This window comes from Lepisosteus platostomus, chromosome 17 (assembly GCF_059453375.1).
Source record: "Lepisosteus platostomus isolate fLepPlt1 chromosome 17, fLepPlt1.hap1, whole genome shotgun sequence".
Lineage (NCBI taxonomy): Eukaryota > Metazoa > Chordata > Actinopteri > Semionotiformes > Lepisosteidae > Lepisosteus > Lepisosteus platostomus.
This window is the reverse complement of record NC_142627.1, coordinates 8,966,227-8,987,912: the sequence shown is the minus strand read 5'-3', so window position 1 is coordinate 8,987,912 and position 21,686 is coordinate 8,966,227. Positions and strand designations below refer to the sequence as shown.

General features: G+C 44.8%; 2 protein-coding genes across 3 annotated transcripts; one reads left to right on the top strand and one right to left on the bottom strand.

Annotated features, from left to right (window-relative positions):
* Window positions 1-24: 24 nt before the first annotated feature.
* Window positions 25-19,354, bottom strand: dhx57 (DEAH (Asp-Glu-Ala-Asp/His) box polypeptide 57). Of its 2 annotated transcripts, none has more exons than XM_088610418.1 (24): window positions 19,229-19,354; window positions 18,157-18,329; window positions 16,819-17,172; window positions 16,053-16,247; window positions 14,685-15,520; window positions 13,450-13,646; window positions 12,880-13,001; window positions 12,020-12,215; window positions 11,284-11,408; window positions 10,207-10,340; window positions 9,722-9,776; window positions 8,980-9,182; window positions 8,660-8,776; window positions 7,937-8,033; window positions 7,346-7,519; window positions 6,774-6,974; window positions 6,050-6,326; window positions 5,368-5,463; window positions 3,764-3,847; window positions 3,163-3,300; window positions 2,439-2,513; window positions 1,708-1,842; window positions 1,296-1,496; window positions 25-870 (listed from the first exon to the last, which is right to left on the bottom strand). In XM_088610418.1, exons 2-24 carry the CDS (start codon window positions 18,318-18,320, stop codon window positions 727-729), a joined length of 4,320 nt encoding a protein of 1,439 aa, XP_088466544.1. In that variant the 5' UTR covers window positions 18,321-18,329; window positions 19,229-19,354; the 3' UTR covers window positions 25-726. The 2 variants fall into 2 exon arrangements, with proteins under 2 accessions (XP_088466544.1, XP_088466545.1); XM_088610419.1 differs by having other exon boundaries at window positions 18,157-18,333; window positions 19,229-19,301.
* Window positions 19,355-19,361: 7 nt separating this feature from the next.
* morn2 (MORN repeat containing 2) lies at window positions 19,362-21,662 on the top strand. Its single transcript, XM_088610455.1, has 6 exons — window positions 19,362-19,526; window positions 19,916-19,945; window positions 20,058-20,108; window positions 20,512-20,618; window positions 20,989-21,125; window positions 21,364-21,662. The coding sequence occupies exons 2-6, from the start codon at window positions 19,918-19,920 to the stop codon at window positions 21,470-21,472; spliced, it is 432 nt and encodes a 143-aa protein (XP_088466581.1). The 5' UTR covers window positions 19,362-19,526; window positions 19,916-19,917; the 3' UTR covers window positions 21,473-21,662.
* The last annotated feature ends 24 nt before the right edge of the window (window positions 21,663-21,686 follow it).

Genomic DNA, 21,686 nt, shown 5'->3' with positions numbered 1-21,686 from the left:
CAGAAAAAAAGTCTTCAAGTCACATTAACTGATGAAATGTGGGTTTTTAATTTGATTCATAACTGTGAACAAAATTGTATTTTAAATATCCTTTGACAGTAGCGCAAAAAACGTTAATGTTTAAAGAGCCCTTTTATTTCCATAATTTGCATTTTTTAACCAACTAAATCATAGAGTGCCTGTCTAGTTGACCCTTCAGTCACACAATACTAGAAAAAACAACGAAACCCTGCCTGGTATAATTCGACTTCTGAAAGTTGGCCTGACATTTATATAGATAAATATAAATTGTCACCTCTGATTTTCCAAAAGAAAACATCCAATATGGACTCAAAAAGCCTTTTGTGATTTGTGTGGCATTTCACACAACTTTAAAAAGTGCTGTAGAGAGAACCCTTTTCCCCAACATGCCTGGCTTTCTGAATTCGTGGTTGGCTGGTTAAAACCACATCAACTGGGTGGATTTGGGATTAGTCTGAAGAATTTTAGAAAATGCAATACAGATGGCTTGTCATCTCAACTGCTCTGCTTGCAGCAAAGAACCCTGCTCTGAGCTCTACAATATCCAGAATTCTTCCGCTATAGAAACACTTGGAAATATCCAGTTTACAACAATACAAATGTAGAGTTCTCAATGGCATTTCTAAAAGGTACAGTATATGGATGTTTAAGTTCTTGATGGTGCTTTACATTCGTTGAAAGCAGTTGTGGCTGTGGGGGGTGTGATTACTGGGTGGAGATGAGCTTCACGATCATGGCGATGATCCTGGAGCCGCGGGGGCAGCTGCACAGGTCCATGCTGGGGTTCTTGATTTTATCCTCTAAGAGCTGATCCAGTTCCCAGCGAAGTTCTTTCACTAGTTCGGCAACCTGCACAGCAGAAAAAACAACAACACTGCATTCAGTTTTCCATCAATGCTGGTGTGAGATTTTTTTTTTTTTAGACAAACTGCGGTCCAAGACAAATGCCATCATTTCATCTAGTTCACAGCATATGTTAAGAAGTTTTTATCAATAGGTCAATTTTTAATAGAAAAATTAAAATTCCAGATTATAATGCTGAGTATATGTATTTAAAGACAGCTGCATGCCTGTTTTCACTGGTAAAAGTTTGTCTGCCCGGTGAGCCCCTAATCAGAATGAAACCGTTGTTCATGCCTGCAGAATTTCAGTTTATACTTGTAAAGAGGAATCGGAAGTCGTATTTAGACAATTCTGCTTTCCAGCACTGTTGTAGCTGAGGTATGCGTGGCTGCTACACGAGGAAGGGATGAAGATGAATCGATAAAGGTCACCATGTGTGAAGCAGCAGCAAAGCGGATCCAGCCGTCGTCCAGGGAGATGACGAACTCCCCCCTCTGCAGCTCCACGTTGACCTGCCCGCCCCCAAACAGCACCAGCGGGTAGACGGACACCATGCTGCAGTCCCGGATGAACACGCGGCTCGTCTTCACCTTCTCGTGGTACACCAGGTAGGGGCTGTCGTAGTGCCGCACCTGAAACGCAGGGGTTACCGTGAGTCCCTGGAGCAGGGAAATAGCCCCCGTCTGAAGTCACCGTTACGAAGTCTAGATGAGAAATGGCTTAGCAGTAGGAATGAAACGGTAGTGTCTTAGGCTGGCCAACCCAGCACGGCCACTGCGTAAAGCTTCAAAGAACTGATGCCCACACACCCGTGTGCCGCTGTTTTGTAGCAGCAGTGCTCACCTGGTAGTTGACGGAGGAGGGGTGAACGTGAACACAGCCGTCGTTCTTTGTCATGAACCTCAGCTCGTCGGCTTTGGGCTGCATCTTCATGGCACCTTTGCTGGTCAGCTTGTACTTCCCTTGAGGAGCTCTGACCTGTTTTTTTAAATGCAAAACACAACAGAGGGCAAAGAATGGGATTCGCACCATTTGGTAAAATCAGATTTTTATTGACTAATTCTTGATATACTAGGAAATCTAGTCCAAATCTTATCAAACTCATACATGATGCAAAATAATTAATTGATTCTAAGGCAGCTAAAACTGCTACATATAGTTGGGGAAACACGTCATCCTCTACTGAGAAGCTTTAGCCACCTGGGTGTCCTACAGCAGCTATTGTGCACCAGTAGCCCCCATTATAGATCACACAATCTTTCTGCACAGGTAGAGAGGTATGAAATCGTGTTAACGGGCTTCAAAATCTGAACCAAATGAATTATCACAACCACATACCAAATACAGCTCATCCTAATGCACTGATTTTATATGAAAAGTATTACTACAATTATTCTGGCTTTGAAATTGATGTTAAGCATTGTGTCTTCAGTTCGAGGTCGACAATCCTTAACAGCAATATGCAGCTTTCGGATAACGAATGGATGGATATGTGGACATCACGTCTGTGGTTTCAGTACAATACCTTGACAAACATCTGATGGCTAAGGCCCAAAGAGGAATTACAGTCTCACCTGGACCACGTTGGGATAAAGGGCAGCACAGAGCATAGCTGACATCAGCTTGATGTTATCAGAATTCAGGTTGGCCTGGGAAGAGCAACAGTAACTGGTGTCAGACAACCATGAGCGTGTTCTCGCAGACACTTTTATACCGTGAAGTCCTTCTGAAAGCTGTCTGCCAAAAGATAATCGCACCTCCACAAAAGTACAAACTGAAACAATTTCAACATTCAAAAAAGTGACTTGACCGTTTTTATGATGGTACCTTCAATAAATCAAACCAAATCAAAGTTTATTTATATCAAATGCACAACAATACAGCGTGCAGCAGTAGTTGCTGGCAATGAAATGTCTTTTCTGCGAGCTCACAAAAATAACAAAACCCACAAAAACCACAAAATTGAGGTTATGAAAATAAGGTTACATAATAATAGATGTAATAGAAACTGAATAAAACTCAATATGAATAGAGTTGCTATGTGTCCATGGTGTACTCAATATATACAGGTAGTGTGGTTATGCTGAATACAGTGAAAACTGTGTGTCCATGTAGCCATTGCAGGTGATTTCCAATAGATGGAATTATCACTTGCTACCACAGCATTTGCTCAAATATTTTTATATCTACAACAGGGAAAATAGCAGGGGAAAGTCTTGTGCTAATTTTGAAATGATAGTAATAAAATCCTGATTACGTATGTATTTTTGTTAGTGTGAATTCAAACTCCTTCCTTACCTCAAAGCCAGTGGCTTCCAAAATACCATCTACTCCTTTGGAACACATCCTCTCAATCACCCTGGCATTCAGGCCCTCTTTCACAAACCCGATATCTGACAGCAGTTCAGCAAACTGTCTCTTAAGACTAGCAATCTCCTGCAAACAGACAAATCAAAGTTTAATAAATAAGACCATCCTCCACAAAGTAAACCAAACACTGTAAGAAATAAACACAAGGAATAACAAGTCATTGGAAAAAACAGGAGAAAATAAGTATCCTGTGGTTTGTTCAAGAACAAGTACTGAGGCATCTATAAACTGACAGAAGAGGACATTCCAGACACTCGCAAATTGAAAAATAATGCTGCAACTTATACACGGTATAATTTTCTTTTCTAGAAGCAGTTTTGCCTAGTTTTAAAACCATACACAATTTGAAGTAGTATACAAGTTGGGATAAAACTGGGAGAGGTTTCAAAGAAAAATAAACGTTGCTGGATAAATTTAGATTTAGCCGGTTCTGCTGGGGATCTCATAAATGGTCAGAAAAACGGCTACCGAGATTTGTCTGATGTCTTCCAGTACTAGTCTAACCCGAGCGCTGTGTGAAAAGTCTTACTTGCAGAACACGTCCAGAGAGGAAGTTCTCCCTGCAGTACTGGAAACCAGCCTGCATGCCATTTTTTGCAGCTGACTGCCATCCCTGGAGAGGAGAGAGAGGAATGGTACATTAAACAGTGGGACCTGAACAATTCCTGGACTGCAAGGGAAACAAATAAGAAAATGTAGTTATTCTAAATGTTGTGCCATATCACGAGCAACCATATCGCCCTGCAACTCACAACTGACAACCCACTGAAGTTGAGCAGGTGTGAGCCTGGTCTGAACCTGGATGGGAGACCTCCTGAGAAAACTAAGGCTGCTGCTGGAATAGGTGTTAGCGGGGCCAGCAGGGGGCGCTCACCCTGCGGTCTGTGTGGGTCCTAATGCCCCAGTATAGTGACGGGGATAAAAATGTGTAGAAAGGCGCCATCCTTCGGATGAGACGCAAAACTGAGGTTTTGACTCTCTGTGGTTATTAAAAAAGCCCAGGGTGCTTCTTTAAAAGAGTAGGGGTGAAACCCCGGCATCCTGACCAAATTTCCCACTGGACTTTACCAATCATGGCCTCCTAATAATCCCCATCTATGAATTGGTTTCATTGATGGGGGATCTGTTTTTCTCCCCACTGAGAGCTGGTGTGTGCTGAGAGTACTGTCACACTATGCCTGCCGTCGCATCATCCAGGTGGGGCTGCACACTGGTAGTGAAGGGGAGTCCCCACTACCTGTAAAGCGCTTTGAGTGGAGTGTCCGGAAAAGCGTTATATAAGGAATTATTATTATTAACATTTACATCACTATTACTGATCGAGATCAAATGCACTGGGCAGCATTTACTCCTGCTGAAACGTCTGTGTAAACGTTACCGGATCAGATCAAATGTTCATTTAAGAGAGCTCAACTCAATCAGGTTTTTATTTTTCAGTGGTGTAAAATACTCACTGGATCCATATGGATCTTTATGCAGTGCAGTGATGTCTATTGTTTAAGCCAGTGTAAACAATGAGTCCAGATTGCAACAGCAGAGTAGCTGTTGAGTGGTTTAAATACATTGTCATTCATTCATTAACTACTTCCTTTTCTGTGCTTGTCCTTTAACGGTATGATGTAATACACCATCACATGAGATTCCAATCTCTCTGAAGGCCAAGCCCTCAGGGTGACTCAAAGTTCATTCAGCTAGAGTGGCTTGTAAATGTAACACTGCTGATAAATATTTCAGAACATCTGATCATGATCAGGTATTGCAGTGGAGATATACCTATTCACACAGAGGTTAGACTGTTGTCTTCTCTCTAGCTTCAAGAAAACATCCTTCAAGTGAATTCAAACAAGTACCTCAAGCTCCAAAGGGAAACCAGGACCAAGAGACAAACAGAAGCCCAAACAGATTCGAACAGGAACATATTTGGCGTTTATTTATAGCTCTGCAATAAGACTCAGCAGGAATTAAGTCCTATAATGTAGACCTGCAGGATGTACAGCCAAAACACAACCACCCACTTACAATGAATGCAAAACAGTCCCACATCCATGCATGAAATTGCAAAAAAGAAATTAATATAATACTTAATATTACAGCTTCACTGCACTGGACCCCTTGAAATGGGAGGAAATGTACCTTGTACGCCTGCAAAAGAGCCAGATGGTCACTGTTGGCTAAGGCGAACTCCAGCTTCTTCACATTGGCTTCCTCCCGTTTATCCCAGGGAGAGACCTAATTAAGAATAAACAACAGGGAAGTTCAAACGACAGTGAGGTGGGGACATTGGAGACAAAAATGAAACAAAACCCTTTTTCTCTTCCTAAAAAAGGGGGATGGAATACCCAGTCCTATATAGGTTTTGACCTGTGCCCTCAATAACCACTAGTATTCAATAGAATTGAGTTGCAGTATTCGGGATTCTAAATAACTTGATTGGGAAAGAAATTGAAAGCAAATGTTAAGAAATCTTTTGATCTCATGGGGGCCGATCATTGACAATGAGCTGGAAATACTTCTCCCAGAACTCCAGACTGGACAATTCGGGTTTTCATAAAGGTCTGAAGGCCAGGAAAGAAAAGGAAAATCTGAAATATACATGCCTGCGTCTTAGGAATGACATTCTGAGTAGTTAGTAAGAGCATCACTGCTATGAGAGATCAGCCTGACTCTTATGCTTTTGACAAATGTAGAAAGAATCAGACCAAGAAATTGTAAAATTATGGGCATCAGAGAGTGAAAAGGTTTCATTACATGCTTTTTTTCTTTTTAAACGCTACAGTAAATGTCGCGTTTGGAGGCTTCAGTCTGCTGGACTTACGAAAGGGGATTTGAAGGCCAGGCTGGCAGCGATGGTCAGTGCTGGGTCCAGGCAGCGGAATATTGCACCGAACAGCATCAGTTTCCCGATCCTGACATCCACAGGCAGGCAGGCCAGATGGTACCCCAGGGGTGTCAGCTTCTCATCCAGGGTCAGGGCCCCCAAGTCCTGGAGCCGCTGCTTGGCCGCCTCGAGGCTGCCGGCCGCCGGGGGTTCGATCAGCTGGGAGAAGACCGACTCCAGCATGCGCTCCGCGAACAAGTCCAGAATTTTGATCCTTAAGAAAAGAGACGGACATTTTCAATGAAGCTTTAACCTTGGAACCCCGGCAAGGCCATTCTCAAGCCTCTGTGAGGAGCGGACCAGCTAAATTCAAGCAAGGTGACCTCCAACAGAGATGAAATAGTCACCTTTTGATCAGAACACAACATCTCCTGTTATGTTGATCAGAACAAACAAAAAAAGACAAACGTGAGCAGATCATTTGACCCGTATTGCTGATTTAGTTACCAATATCTTATTGAATCAGAGAGTTCCCGATGGTGACCCAAATGAGATGGTTAGGTGGCTTCTTCCAAACGTGCATGTCTCTTTGCGCAAAGACATTCCTAAGGACAACTGCATCTGTAAAAACCTCAGGTCCTGGTGCTAAAACATCAACTAGGGCTGATTAGGAAATGTCAAAGAGACAAAACTGGCGGTTCCTGCTGTTCCGGCTTCTGACCTGAGGCACAGCTGCTCCAGAGGCACCCTCTGGATCTCCGGCAGCTGCTGCTCGGCCAGCTGGTGGTGGAAGCAGTGGCTGGTGAAGAGGTGGAAGCACACCCCCGACGCCACGCGCCCCGCCCTCCCTTTCCGCTGCAGGGCGTTCGCCCGCGACACCCACGAGTCCTCCAGGCTCTCCATGCTCTTGCTGGCGTCGTACCTGACAAAGACCAGCAGAAAACAAGAGCATAAGCAACTGTCAAAATTAGCATCCGTCTGCACTGCACAGATTGGCTACACATCACAGTCAACGCAGCCCTTGGCTTGAAGGGCATCAATAAATCCTAGTGAAGGAGCCATAAACCTCTAGAAATAAACTTAGAAACGTGACGTTTTTTTCTGTTATGAAAAGTGGAGGTGTACTGGAGTGTGATGCTTTGCCAAACAATAAAATTAACTTCACAGCCTGTAAGTTTCAGATCTGCCAAACACTTTGTCTTTCTTTGACATATTACAGTCAGATGGAGAGCGTTTTGCTCGTTTGACCCAGGGTTCGCCCTGTTTGCAGGCTGAAGATCAGGAGGCCCTTACCTCTTCTCCTTCATCTTCCCCGAGTCCACCACGTAGACAATGTCGTCGATGGTGACGGAAGTCTCCGCGATGTTGGTGGAGATGATGATCTTGGTCACGCCCTCCTGGGGCCGGTTAAAGACGGCCTGTTGCTCTTCGTTGGAAAGAGAGGAGTGGAGTGGGTATACAACGCACCTGGAAAAAGCAACATAAAAATAAAACCAATATCTTTTTGTAAGGAGTCCACGTGATCATTAGTTATTTCATATTGCTGTGCATTAGGATATTTTTAGTATGGGTACTTTTTTTAAACTCTTGTTCTTAATTGCCCATCCAAACTTTACAGTTGAAAAGAAATCTCCAAAGCTGACTGCGAATGAATTAGGTGGAAAATTACATGTGATGCACAGACTTTTATCAATGAAGCAACCAAAAGGAAATAATCCCCCTCATATTGCTGCAGATGTCCTGATATCTCTGCACCAGACACTGGGGTGTCACTCACAAGAATCAATCAAACAGCGCACAAATCCTGAGCGGGATTTTAACTGGGTTAAAATTCACATACGGTAAATTGCCTAACAAGTTCATCCAAGAACTTGAATTCTGTACCTCTTCTTATTCCTATTATTAAAAAGGCGGTTGGACTGCAGTTGTTCGTACAGCATCTTAATTTCTGCCAGTCCTGGTAGAAATACAAGGACAGCACCTGGAGAAAGAATAACAGTTCCATTACAGTGACAACCGAATTCTTGTTCATCAGCTGGAAACGTGCTAATGTATCTCTACCTATAACAAGGGAGACAAAACAAAACTAAGTAATTATAACTGTGTAGCCTGATCACCTGTGTAGCAATAGGATTTTAAGAGAAAGTCAATGCAAACTTCAGTCCTTTTCCATGTCCAAGAACATCATTTATTATTTCTTTTGTTGTAGCATTATAGATTCTAGAGGACAGTAAACAGTTGTAGAAAAAGCTTTTGATGACGTTCCTCTTAAAAGATTCATTCTCAAATTACAGGGGAACAGTAGGCATTTAGAGTAGGGATTAGGGGCAATTGCTCAAATTGTTTTAATTAGAGCATAAATTTGTATAAGGACCATTACACTTCCTATTTTATGTTTATGATCTAGATGAAAATAGTTTTCTTTAGTAAATTACTTAAGTTAATCGATGATACCAATACAGCAGACACCTGCAAACTAAAATCAAAATGTTTTAGAAAAAATCCCAGATTGAGCAAACTCCTAGAAGACGAGACTTAATGTAGACAAGGGCATCGTTTTACATGCTATTAAGAAATTAAGCTATTAGGAAAAAATAATATTATTACCTGGTGGATAATTATGCTTTCCATCCACTATCCATTCAAGTATGCTTTCGATCAAATCCATGTTAATTTTGTCCAGATCCATGCTGACGATGGTTTTAAGAACAGACTTCTGAACATCTTTTAAAAGAGAAAAAAAAAAGAAAACACCACCAGAGTGGCTCTGAAATTTCAACCTGTGACAACCATATTAAAATACAGTGAAAACTGGGGGGGAAAACAAACCTGGAGGCATACGACGCTCAAAACTACCCCCATCTTGAACACGGCTATTTTCCGGGCCCAGGAATCTCGTTTCAGCTGGGCCAGCGAGAGGGTCTTACCTTTGAACCGCACGGAGAGCTGCTGCAGGGTGAGCTGCTGGTCGGGAATGGAGTCCTTGACGAAGTCCGGCTTCTGGAAGTGCGTGAAGGACCACGTGTCCTCCTCCGGCTGCTCCACGGGCTGGCGCCGGCTGCTCCCCCTGCCCGGCTGGCCGGCCTGCTTCCCGGAGCGCGCGTAGGGGCTGCCGTCCTCCAGGACGAACCTGAGCGCGGGCGGACACGCACAACGCTGGAGCACACGGCACGCACGGGCGCGCGGCGGCGCTCCGCTCCGTGTCGCCGTCACTGGACAGTGAAACCCAACACCAGGACACGGGACAAATACCGGGCCGAATGGGACCGGATTAGCCGAAAGACAACAAGGCTCCACGGCTGAAATGTTGTGTTTTTCTCCTCCATTCAGCATGGAATGAACTTTTACCTGTTCCACTGCAGCCTCCGCATGCGGACACAGCTACAGCAACTTTAAAATTCATTCAGCATGTGTTTTCTGTCCAGCGAGACACTAAGATTACTGGAAACACTTAGATCACGATCACCCTGATCTTAATGTTCATCTTAAGCAGATGTGTGATCAGTATCCTCTTATCTTTGATTCATCTGGCAATTCATCTCGCTTTTTCTGCTGGGACAACCAGGTTAAGGTATCTGGAAAACAACCTCCGCCTCATAAAGAGATTCTTTTGCATATGAAAGATAATTAAGAGTAAAAAAATACGCTCAGGCAGCCTTTTCATCTTACCTTGTTTTGGCAATGGCATCTTCCAGGAAAAACTGGTCAACGGGGAAGGTACGTCCTGCAAGAGGATAAAAATAATGCTGATTCCAGCTCACAGTGGAAAACAAAAGGATGCCACACCTAGCACGAGATTTCGCAATGGGAAACGTTTAATGAGAGCAAAGGGACATCTTTGTCTTCTGATAAAGGTGTAGAGCCATTTATACAACGACAAAAGTAATTTTAATGCAACAACCAGACTTGGAGAGTTGATGTAACCCCTGCTCCTTAATGTTGCACTAATACCTTTAGTTGTAGAGCAATAGTTATAGAAGAGCAGTTTATTCTACTTTAACAAGCTAAATGGAATTGCTGACACAGTTATTTAGCAGTGGTTACACTACACCATTACAGTTTTAATTAAAAAAAATGGAATATTAAATCAAATTATTTTTAACAGTCATGGAAGGCTGTGAGTGATGCAATGAAAGCTCACACCGCGAGGCTACCTGGAATGTTGATGGTAGGACAGTTGTAGAAGTACTGGGAGAAGAGCTCGGCGTTGAGCGTGGCGCTCATCAGGATAATCTTCAGGTCCGGCCGCTGGATCATCAGGTCTTTCAAGACGAGCAGGAGGAAGTCGCTGCAAGGGAAGCCCACACTAAGTCACGTCTGTACAGACACAAGTGGAGGTTTAATTCCGGAAGACAGTCAACACGTTTTCAGCGGTGCAGCTTTCCGTTGCGTCTTGTATGCCTTTCTGCTTTTCAGAAGGGAATTAACCCCTCGTCAACAGGTGCCATTTTGCAACATCTTCCTGGCTGTACTGGACAGGCACACGCAGGAGGATTTGTACGGACACAGGCTGTTATAAAATCAGTTTGAAGTAGGCGTTGAGGTGGGGCAGTTTTAACACCCGGTGCTATGTTACAACATTCTGTACCGGCTTAGGGAACGCTACAGTGATACAGTTTAAATAATAATAATTCTTTACACTGATTAGCACTTTTTCTGGACACTCCACTCAAATTTACAGGTAATGGGGAATCACACTGCCGCCACCAGTGTGCAGCCCCACCTGGATGATGCGACGGCAGCCATAGTGTTCCAGTACAATCCCCACACACCAGCTCTCAGTGGGGAGGAGAGCAGAGTGATAAAGCCAATTCATAGATGGGGATTATTAGGAGGCCATGACTGGTAAAGGCCAATGGGAAATTTGGCCAGGACGCCGGGGTAACACCCCTACTCTTTTCGAGAAACATCCTGGGATTTTTAAAGACCACAGAGAGTCAGGATCTCAGTTTTACGTCTCATCCGAAGGACGGCGCCTTTTAACAGTATACTGTCCCCGTCACTCTACTGGGGCATTAGAGCCCACACAGACCGCAGAGTGAGCGCCCCCTACTGGCCCCACTAACACTACTTCCAGCAGCAGCCTTAGGTTTTCCCAGGAGGGCTCCCATCCAGGTACTGGCCAGGCTGACACCCGCTGAGCTCCAGCGGGCTGTCAGTTATGAGCTGCAGGGTGATATGGCTGTCCTAGTAAAGTGTGGCCGATGAGGAGGCAGGGCGGGTGGCAATACCTCTCCTCCGTGCGCTCGTGCACCTCGTCCACGATGACGTGAGTGACGCCCCGCAGGTCGGCCTCCCCCTCCAGCCTCCTCAGCAGGACCCCCGTCGTGCAGTACAGCAGCCTGGTGGCCGAGGACTGAAACGACAGCAAGTGTTACAGGTGGCTGCGCCCAAACCTGCCAGGGGTGTAATTGCCATGCAAGAAAGACAAGGGGGGATCCCTAAACGCAAAATGCACCTAAATGGCTCACATGGGCCAAATCTTTACACGTTTAACTCCAGCATTTAACTAGTAATAGTTTACTTACTATCTGTCACAATGTGAAGTAGGGCAAAAAACTCTTAATGAGGACTGGATTGTTCAAACCCATCCTTACTGCAAACTCAAGCAGATGTGTGTGTTTGTGGTAAAGCAACAGAGCCCAATCATGAAGAACATAATTTATTCAGCTCCAGGTCTGTTTGCCCACAGGGGAAGCTGTTTCAACAGAGATTTAAACCAGCTTGATAATTGCTGCAGCCATTCACCCATTCACATGGATAGCTCTTCATTAAGGGCATCCCATCACGATCTGCACGAGAACGTTTCATCGTTTATTCATTGAACTATTTATTAAAGAATAAGCAGGGGAAAGTTTACAATGAACAGTGAGACACAAAACAGGGACGGAAATGCCCTGGATGTGCATTTCAACCGGCTGAACAGCATTGCAAGGCTCTCTTGTGGTCCTGCGACACGTCACTGACCTTGACGCTCTCCAGTCGGATCTGGTAGCCCACGGTGAGTCCCAGCCTCTCTGCCCTCTCCTGGGCCACCCGCTCGGCGACCGAGATCGCGGAGATGCGGCGGGGCTGGGTACAGATGATGTTGGCTACTTTGCCGGCGGGGCCTTTCAGAGATGCATCCAGGATGAACTGAGGAATCTGAGTCGTTTTCCCACATCTGGCAAAAGAAATATAAGAAGGGTTACAAACGCACGTCTGTCTGGCTTTTCAGTGGTTTCTTGACTAAGGAACTGAAGTCATTCCTACAACCTTCCTCCAGCAAAGTGATCACGGTGTTCAGGTGATGTTTTTTATTTTTTCAAGTAAACGTTCGAAACCTCCAAGGTCCTAGCCGAGTCTCTTCTTTGGGTCATGGTGATACTGATACTTCTAACATCCATTTCTATACTAGAGGCAGATGTTGGTTACAAGTGCTTCGTTTTTTTGCTTCTAAAATTTAAAATTGCCAATTATTGTACATTCCCACCCAATTTGGAAGGGCCTTCTGTGCCTTTACATCTCAGCTCCCAGTGACAACCCCTATTAAACTGTGTGGCAACAAACGGGGGGTTCAGAGATGACAGAGAGAGGGGGCGTATTCCTCACTGTCGTTAGCCTAAGCTTTGCAAGTCCATGGGATGTCAACAGAGCCCCGGCAGTGCTGAGCTAGCGGTGCATTGCTGCTTAGAGAATTCTGCTCACAGCTGCACAGCCCCAACTAGGAACATCTGGATCGTAGAGTTCTACCTGCACCCAGAGTGAGCTGCTTTATTGTCTGAGCCACTTGGAAGCCCCTAATGTCAAGTAAAGAAAATCTTACTCAATAAACATCTCAGTCTTACCCAGTCATCCCACTCACAACCAGCACTTGACATTCATTCAGAAGATGTAAGATGTTTTCTCTCTCCTGCCAGGCTGGAAGCTTCTGCCTCTGCTGTAACATGGAGAGAAAGCGCCTGGAGTTCTGAACACAAATGGAGGAAAAAGAGAAAGAGTTGTTTAAAGACAGAGCTCTTCGAATTGAGCAGATTTAACTGCAAGGGGTTGAAATGCAGAAATTAAAACAAACCTTTCAGAGAGGCACATAAACTGCTAAAACAAATTCCCGACACTAAACTGCACCGTCCCCAGTGGGTGGAGCTGTTTCACATGTCAATAACCCAATTGTGAACTCACAAATTGTTTTATACATTTAAACAGATAATCATAGGGACTTTCAGTGTCAACATTTCTCAAGCACCTGCTAGAGGTTGTGAATTTTCTGTCTCAGCTTAGTCAGCTAACTGCATAAGCATTTTGGCACAGTGATGAGCTTTAATTCCCTACTCCACTGAATATCATCCTGTGACCCCTTACACACACAGTATTGTGTTAGTGGCAGTTTCTTATCCAGCTGTCAGTAAAGGGAGTACCTGCTTGCTCCTGAACTGCCTGCAGAGCTTGGCGTTTTCCTGCTGCGTAGACTCGGGTTTCCACTCGTGCCTCCTGGCAAGCTTCCTGAAGTTGACATAGCTGTCGTTCTCCACCGGGACCACCGGGGTCTCCTCCTCCTCCCCCTCCTCCTCCAGCTCCAGCTCCACGTGCTCCTTCTCGGGGTCCGGGTCCTTCACTGAAACACAGTTCATTATCCCACTTGTGCTCTTCCTCTTCCTCGTTCACACTCTGGCCGGTAAAATCACTCCCTTCACGACACTCTGAGCAGCCTGAACTCCATTTTTTTTCCCTAATAGGCTTTAGGACAGTAGTAAAAAGTTGTGGAAAGCCTAAATGTACAAGATGCTTATTTGAATACTTTTTCAACTGTTTCAACCACAAATGAGCAAATGTTTTTGTAATGCTTCATGTTTTACATTTAAATGGCACAATACCCTCCCCAGCAAAACCATTAAAAAGAAATTAACTGGAACGTTTCATGTGACAGATTAAAAAGTCCTGGCTTTTGATCTCCTTGAACAAAAGAAAAAAATCATGTATTTATACCTACGTGCATTTCAAGACCAAAATAAAAGTAAAATGTACACAGCAACTTAAAAAAACTCCACTTTACACAATAAAATATTATAAATTTTCAGGTATGCACAGTGCCACACTCTGCGTTTCAGAACAAGGCAACAAAACTTCCAGTGACATGCTGCAGCCCTATTATAATGTAAAGAAGCAGGCTGGTGAATACATCTCTTTTGATCCAATAGAAATATTGCTCTCGACTTCGAGACGGTTTTGCTGATAAATGGAACTTGTTTACTCTGCACGCAGATCCCGTTGGAAATTTGATGCAGTGAAATACCCGCTGCACAACCTGTATTTATGTGTTCGTCCATCACGTTACATCAGTCATTAGAGTGACTAGCGAGCAGGAAGGGCCGCATCACTTCGCGATTCGCACGAACTCTTGGTCTCGCCAAACCAGGGGTTTGTGACAACATGGCGACTTACAGCACGTTTACAAAGTTCACGACCTTGTACTTACTTTCAAATTTGTAAAACAATTTTATGTCGCCAATTAATTTATTTTGTTACTGAGATGTAATGACCTGTCTTAAAAAATTGGGACTGCAGTTCCCCTTTACTGGCTTATTTAGAGCATATGTTTTTTCTTTTTCAGGCGCTGGTTGCTGAAGACTTATCTACACATTCAAGTTCTTACTTTCCAAGTGCTTGCTGATGCTGTTGGCGAGCAGGTCCAGGCTGGGCGCAGAGCTCCTGGCACTTCTGCTTTTGGCGGGAGGAGCCGCAGACACTACGGGAGAGGGCGCGCTGTACTTGTGGTGGCTGTTGGCGAGCAGCTCCTTCATCTTGGCCTCGTCCTCGCAGCAGGTCACCAGGGTGTACACCACAGGCTCCCCGCTCTCCGCCGCCACCAGCGCCTCCCCAAAGAGGTACTCGGACACATGCAGGCGGCCTGCGGGTGACACTTTCTCGTCGTTCGTGCTGAAGGCCACGACCGGAGCCTGGAAAGGATAGAGGTGGCCCGCGGGGAAGCGGATCTCAAGTTCGTACTCGGGGGGAGAGTAGCTGTCGATGCCCGGCTGGCTTGGGCCCACTGGCTTCTTGGGGCCGCCGGGCTCCGTCGGAAGCTGGTGCTTAAATCGGCACTTGTGGCCGAAGCGGCACCCCGCCCCTTTCAGGTAGAAGCGGCACACGTCCTTCAGCAGGACCGGGCCGCTGGCTTTGGCCGACGTCTGGTCCGGGCAGTCGCCGCCGGCCCACGCGAGGAAGTACGGCTCCAGGGCCACCGTCCAGACCCTGTCGCGGATCCTCTCGGTGAACCGTTCGCCGAATATGGAGGCCAGGGCCAGGGCCTCCTCCCGCCGCTGCGCCAGGCAGTCCTCCGCCGAGACGCCCCCGGCCCCCTTCGCGCCTCTGGCTCCCTCCCCGTATTTCTCCGTGGTCACCTGCCCCAGCAGGAGCTCCAGGGAGGCCCCGACCTCCCCTCCGCACGCCTCCAAGGTCAGCCTGCTGCGTCCGCGGTCGAACCCATACCTGCAGCAACGACAGCGGCTCGCAGCACTCACAAGGAGCCCTGCGCCAGAACCAGGCACCCCACCGTGCTCTCACACACGGCAGTCCTAGCGAATGAGACGAAGTGCGCTGTGGCTTGGAGGCGGGCCGAAGAGGTAACTAACATTCAGACCCACCAGCCCTTGTGACTCGTTAACCGTGCTCCACAAGACGTCAGAAGGAGAAGGTGTTTTCAAACGAAAGCGAAACAAAAGTGCACCCACTGGGTGATTTGGTAGAAAAGGGCAGTTATATTTCACCTTATTGGATTGGCTGCCGACTACAAGAACCCATGCTACAGTTTACTCCCACCCTAAACTTGATGTTTGTTCATTCCAAGACACAAAATGAAAAAGCCTTGAATTTTAAATATTTGAACACTTTTTTCCATTCAATTATGAGTAGATCTCGATTTATGCTCTCTTGATTAGCGCATTTGTGTTTTAATCTGCCTCAATTATATATACCATTTCTTAATTTAGAGTTACAGACCTGTAATGGGGAGATACAGTACCTGCACAGCCTTCCAATGGCAAATAGAGAGACTGGAGCTTCAGCCACCTGGAGTTCTTCCTCAGAGTCGGGCTCAAACAAGGCGATCTCCTGGGAAGACCCTACGGGATCATCTGTGGTGCTCCAGAACTGACCTTCCTCACGATAGTCCAGATCATCATACTCCTCCTCCTCCTCCTCCTCGGTCTCTGAGTCTCTGTGAGATAGTTCAAAGACATGCACTGTGCACTAGTAATCCAGAATGTGGTCTCATCCATACTGTGCACTGTCTAATTGAAAGCTAAGGGAGAAATTGTCTAGGACCTATACTAGGAACATTGAAACAGCACTGTCATTACTAGAAAAGAAAAAGATGCATCTGTGCACTCTGCTTACTATTAATAATACTTCTGATACTTCTACAGTTCTAACAGCCTAAACAAGACTACACCATACCAGGGCTTGTCTGTTGAAAACTGTAGCTTTGAAGTAAATGAAGAGAATTTTGTAAATTTTCTCCTTATTCTGATGATTGTTTAGTTTCATTACATATAACACAAATGCAACAACAAAAGGTGATTTCACTTTGATGTACGGTGTGTAACCTTTGGTGTTAAACTGAGAGCCACTGTACAGCTGGGAAACAAGGAAAGCATGGAATCCAAGCTGTGCGCGTTGCAAAAGGCTTTGCGTCATTACAGCTGATGCCTTAATGCAGTGTCTGTGCAGTCTGACTAATCTGGACGTCCCGGATAAGAAAAGGAACATGGTGATGAAACAAGACTTACACGTCAGGCTCTTCAAAGTCTTGTGACTGCAGTTCGCGCAGCAGCTCTTTCACCCTGGCCTGGTTCTCCGAGGTCATGTGAATCGTCTGCATGGGCATCTGGGGCAGATCAGGCTTTGCTCTGGGCCTGCTGCCGACTTCGGGTCTAGGTCTGGGCTGGTCTGGCACGGACCTCCTGTTTGCCCTGCCCCTGCCAAAGCTACTGCCACTGGCCCCACCCCCACCCCGACCACTGCTCCCACCCCGACCACTGCTCCCACCCCGACCACCGCCACCTCCTCGACCACTGCCGCCTCCTCGACCACCGCCGCCTCCTCGACCACCGCCGCCTCCTCGACCACCGCCAGCCCTGCCTCTGTGGAGAGAAACATCGCACATATGTGAGCAGACACAGATATCCACACTTGCAGGGTCCAAGGACTGGGCTCAGTCATGCATTTGGCAAGATAAACAGTTGTCCTGTCTAGAAACGAAGCAGCAGGGAAGGACAGCAAACCAGACAGCCGTCAAATCAATGTATATTTGGAAATGTAAAACATGCAGGGAGACGTGAAAGGCAAACACTGTGTTAAGTATCAAACAATTACCCTTTTACTTAGCAACAAAATAAAATGTATTTTTCTCCAATGCCAACTATGGCAGAAAGATCAAGTATAACAGCAGGGCTAGAGAACATTTTGTGCTAAACCAGATTAGTCAACAGTGACCTGAAAAGCACCACTTTCATAGAGCTGGACATGTTTCTGAAGCACCTCAGAACGTTAATCTCCTACCTGGGATTTAATCCACTACTCTCCCTTTTAGAGCAAAGACTATTATTTGACACTGCTGCCAGAACAGTCCGTTGTGTATCTTATACGCTGTAACTCATTGACATCGTTATCATCATCATCATAATTCCTTGCATTTCTATAGCACCTTCCATTCCAAAGGATCCCAAACTGCTTTACGTAAAATGCAGGAAGGCCACGCTCCATCCCCAGTGAACTGCAATGGCCACTACTGTGATGTGCGACAGCTATTCTGCACAAGCAGCCCCACGACACAACAGATCAGGTAAAAGAGAGAGAAACCGCCTCACCTACTGAATTACAGGGAGGCCACATTCCCCTTCCACAGTGGAATTGACCCAGGACACTACGATTAGCACACCAATCACTGAGAGCAGTGCCAAGGGGCCTAGTTTAACCTCTCATCTGAAGTGAGGAAACCACAGTATCAGTCCCAGGACAGCGGGACACATAGAAAACCAACTTATAGGTCAGGGGAGAGGGCAGTAAAAATTATGTGAGGCTTTCTTTCCTTTAGACGCCACATGGCCGCCGCTCATGGTCTGTACCTTGCTGGGCGGCTTGGTCCAGAAAAAAGGACGAAGTCATCTCCGTCATCCCAGGCGCTGTCCGCCCCCTTCCTGGTGCCCCCGCCGCCCCGGGCGCCCCCGCCGCTTGACTTGTTGAACCGCCCCCCTCCACGGTTCGGTTTCCCCTTCCTCCTGCCGCTCATAGCCACCTTCTTCCTCGGAGATAAGAGAAAAACGGCAGGTCGGTCGTTTTTTCACAATACCGCGCTCTGGCAGAGAGGAGCCGCAGCAGTCATGCTTGACATTAACCAGATTGCAGCGGCAGCATAAAGCATTAAATCTGATGTCACAAACCTGAACCTAAACTGGGGAAAATGCATCCTTTATTTTACACGCTCAATGAGGAACGGCATGTTAACTGTTGCAGGAACATGAAATATATAAATACACTGTCAGTTTACTTTGTAGGCTGAAATATATCTGCATATATTTATACAGGAGAGGAAGATGCTCAATTCACATTTAGCCTTTGTCTAGAATTACTTAAAAACATACAATTGATTCGCACATTGCTACGATGAAAAATGTATAGTTAAAACATGGTCGCACACTAAAAATCTAAAGGCGATGAACTCCGCAGTCAATATTGCGTAATTTCCCGTGACAAGCTTTTCTAAACACCAAGTATATTTTGGATTCCCATGGAAAATTAGCCCATTTTCTATGTGACCTTTAGTCGAGTTGAATTGAAAATCGTATCTATTCGTCTTATAACGTCAACAACTCTTAGGTTTCATTTTCGTAGCACCCAACAGCCCACACACATATAGTGTTTAAAAGTGTAGAATCTTACGGGCCACCAGTTTTCTAATCTGAAGGATACAGTTAAGAGGATCGTTATCTGGCATCCCAACTCAATAATGTACACCTGGTATTCATTCATTCAGAAGAGAAAACGACAAAGAAAGTTGTGGCCTTACACCACAACACTCCCGGAATTTGACATATCCAACTGGTTCTTTCAATTCGAACTAAGTTTAATATTCATAAACAAATCAAACCCATAGGTTTTAACAGAAACGCGTACAATTTTATCAATTTAATTACAAACCTGACACAAGCTCTTTCCACCGGCACTTCAACAACAACCACCTCATTGGTTCGCAGTTTAGGGGTCAAAGCTTTACCTTCCGGGTCAGCTGTACTGTAACCATGGTGACGCTGGGCGTCCTGGAAGTTATGTGTGCTGCAACCTCTTAATACGCTCGCACCAGCCGACACAAGACAAACGAGTGTTAATGATTAAAAATGAACCAGTTTAGTGTATTTTAATGTAAACTTAACGCTGACTATTATTTTTTTTCGCTATTGTTTCCGTTATTTGGTGGAAAACCTGTAGGGAATATCCGGTAAGTAATGCATCGGACGAGTAAGGAAACAGTACTGTAGTGTATTTTTCACATTTATATTGTTTTCTTTCCAAATTTATAAGCGGAAAAAATATACTCATTGTTAGTTTTGAGTATACGTATACATACACTTACAAATGACAAATTTACAGTATGTTCCTGAGATAGTTTAGCATGCATCTTTAATGGAGCGCAAATCGGTCACATAAAGTGAAGAAAATGGGAAGATGACTCATAACTAAACACAAAATAAGGCAAATCACTATAGATATACCCATACAACAGTGATCGTTTTACCGCTGCGCTTAAAGAAAATGCAGTTAAGCGGCAGCCCGAACGCATTTGTACAATTTGGGTTGATCACTAAAATTATCATTCTTTTTTCACAGGGATGCAAAACCAAAACTCGGAACACAAAGGTGTGAGAATCGCTTTAAAATACCATAGTATTTAAATTACTTTAAAATAATGGAGTAAGCGCAGTACCTGTTCTTATTTTCACCATTTCCTGTCCGTTTTATTCTTGTGCAGAAACTGGAGTGTTGACTGTCTCCTACGTTTTTCCAAATGGAGACAAATACGGTGAGTTGTTAAATTTGTGGAAGGAAGATTCCTGATTAAAATATCAAAAGCCCCCCCCCCCCGTCGGATCAGTACGCTCTCCCTGTAGCGGGCAGTGAATGGCCTATGGGACACGTTCTTTCTCCTCAGCCGGAACAATTCTCATACTGTATCTCAATCCTGTTGAAAACCGGTGGAAGAAGAGTCATCACTGTCGCAACGAGGAAGTCTTATTGGTGGGCTTGCGCATTCTGTTCTTCCTACGTGTGGAGTCCCACAAGCAAACAACAGTTCACAGTACTCTATACTTGAATAAGGTTTTATCTCTGAGCTGTATAACTGTTGATGTTCATATTTCTCCCAGCAAGTGCATTTTCCTAACAGAAAAACGCGCTGGAGGTAAATAGAAATCTCGTGTCTTTAGATGGCGAGTGCTGTAAAACCTCAGAAGGCGTTGTGATGAGAAGTGGTATTGGCAAGCACACAGCAGCAAATGGAGTGATTTATACAGGACAGTGGAAAGATGATGAGGTAATCAAGATCTGTCATTTTTAATCATGACAGCATGGATCCCCTTAGTGCAGGGTACACTCTGTTTTGTCATTTGGAGTTTGGAGTATTTACTGGATCTTGGGTACAAAGTAGAATATTGACTCACATGAGACAAACCTGGGCCTCCAGTGTATGTAAAGTAATGTCCCATATAGAAACTATTGATATTTCGTAGAACCATTATGGTTTTATTCCACACAGAGAGCTGTTATCTCAATGTATTGTCATTGAAATACTTTTGTCATGTTGTGGCACGGGGACCTTTAACCTTTGTAGGGTTTAGGGTAGCACTGTATAATGGTGTCCAGCTGATAAAATTCTGTTCCTTTTGGGTTGTCATGATCTTTAGATGAATGGCAAGGGGAAGCTGGAGCATCCCTCAGGAGCTTTTTATGAAGGGGAATTTAAAAACAACATGTTCCACGGAAGAGGAACTTACACTTTCCAGAATGGAACAAAATACACAGGGACCTTTGATGAGAATAAGTAAGTATAAAATACAGATTGCGTGAGTGAAAAAAAAAACCATAAGATCTGCACCAGTAATTTTATATGCACGTTTCAGGGCCTTGTCCCTTTGGCTAAGAGTATTTGATAAGTGACTTAATTATCATTATTATGGGTATTGAAGAATTTAAAGCTAAATCACAAGAATGGTTTCCTAAACAGAATCTGCAGTACCCCTGTGATTACGTCTTTGACCTCAGGTTCTTTTTGATTTCAGGTTAGAAGGTGAAGGACAGTTTACAGATTCTCGAGGACTTGTGTGGATGGGAAACTTCCATTACAAAGCAGCCCCTGGCTTGAAGCTGAAACTGGATACACTTTCTTAATACATTCTGAAGAAGTGATGCTGTATATTGTGTAATTGTACATTAACACTGTAACTTAGAAATCTGTGAAAACTAACCAAGTGGAGTCAGTTGTTTTAGCTTATTATGAGCTAAATATTTATGTGACTTTATGAATTTGATCATAAAACAATACATTGTTTCATCCAGTAAAATATATAATGGAATGTCATTCAGTAATATTAGGATTGCTAGC

Bases quoted from the DNA above. Each gene is read 5' to 3' on its own strand.
- dhx57 (XM_088610418.1), bottom strand. From the start codon at position 18,320: ATGAGCGGCAGGAGGAAGGGGAAACCGAACCGTGGAGGGGGGCGGTTC. The intron at 11,409-12,019 runs GTCAGTGACGTG...CTGTCGTTTCAG, and splicing joins TCCGACTGGAGAGCGTCAAG to TCCTCGGCCACCAGGCTGCT. The intron at 1,843-2,438 runs GTGAGACTGTAA...TTAAAAAAACAG, and splicing joins TTTATCCCAACGTGGTCCAG to GTCAGAGCTCCTCAAGGGAA.
- morn2 (XM_088610455.1), top strand. From the start codon at position 19,918: ATGCAAAACCAAAACTCGGAACACAAAG. The intron at 19,946-20,057 runs GTGTGAGAATCG...ATTCTTGTGCAG, and splicing joins CCAAAACTCGGAACACAAAG to AAACTGGAGTGTTGACTGTC. The intron at 21,126-21,363 runs GTAAGTATAAAA...TTTTGATTTCAG, and splicing joins GGGACCTTTGATGAGAATAA to GTTAGAAGGTGAAGGACAGT.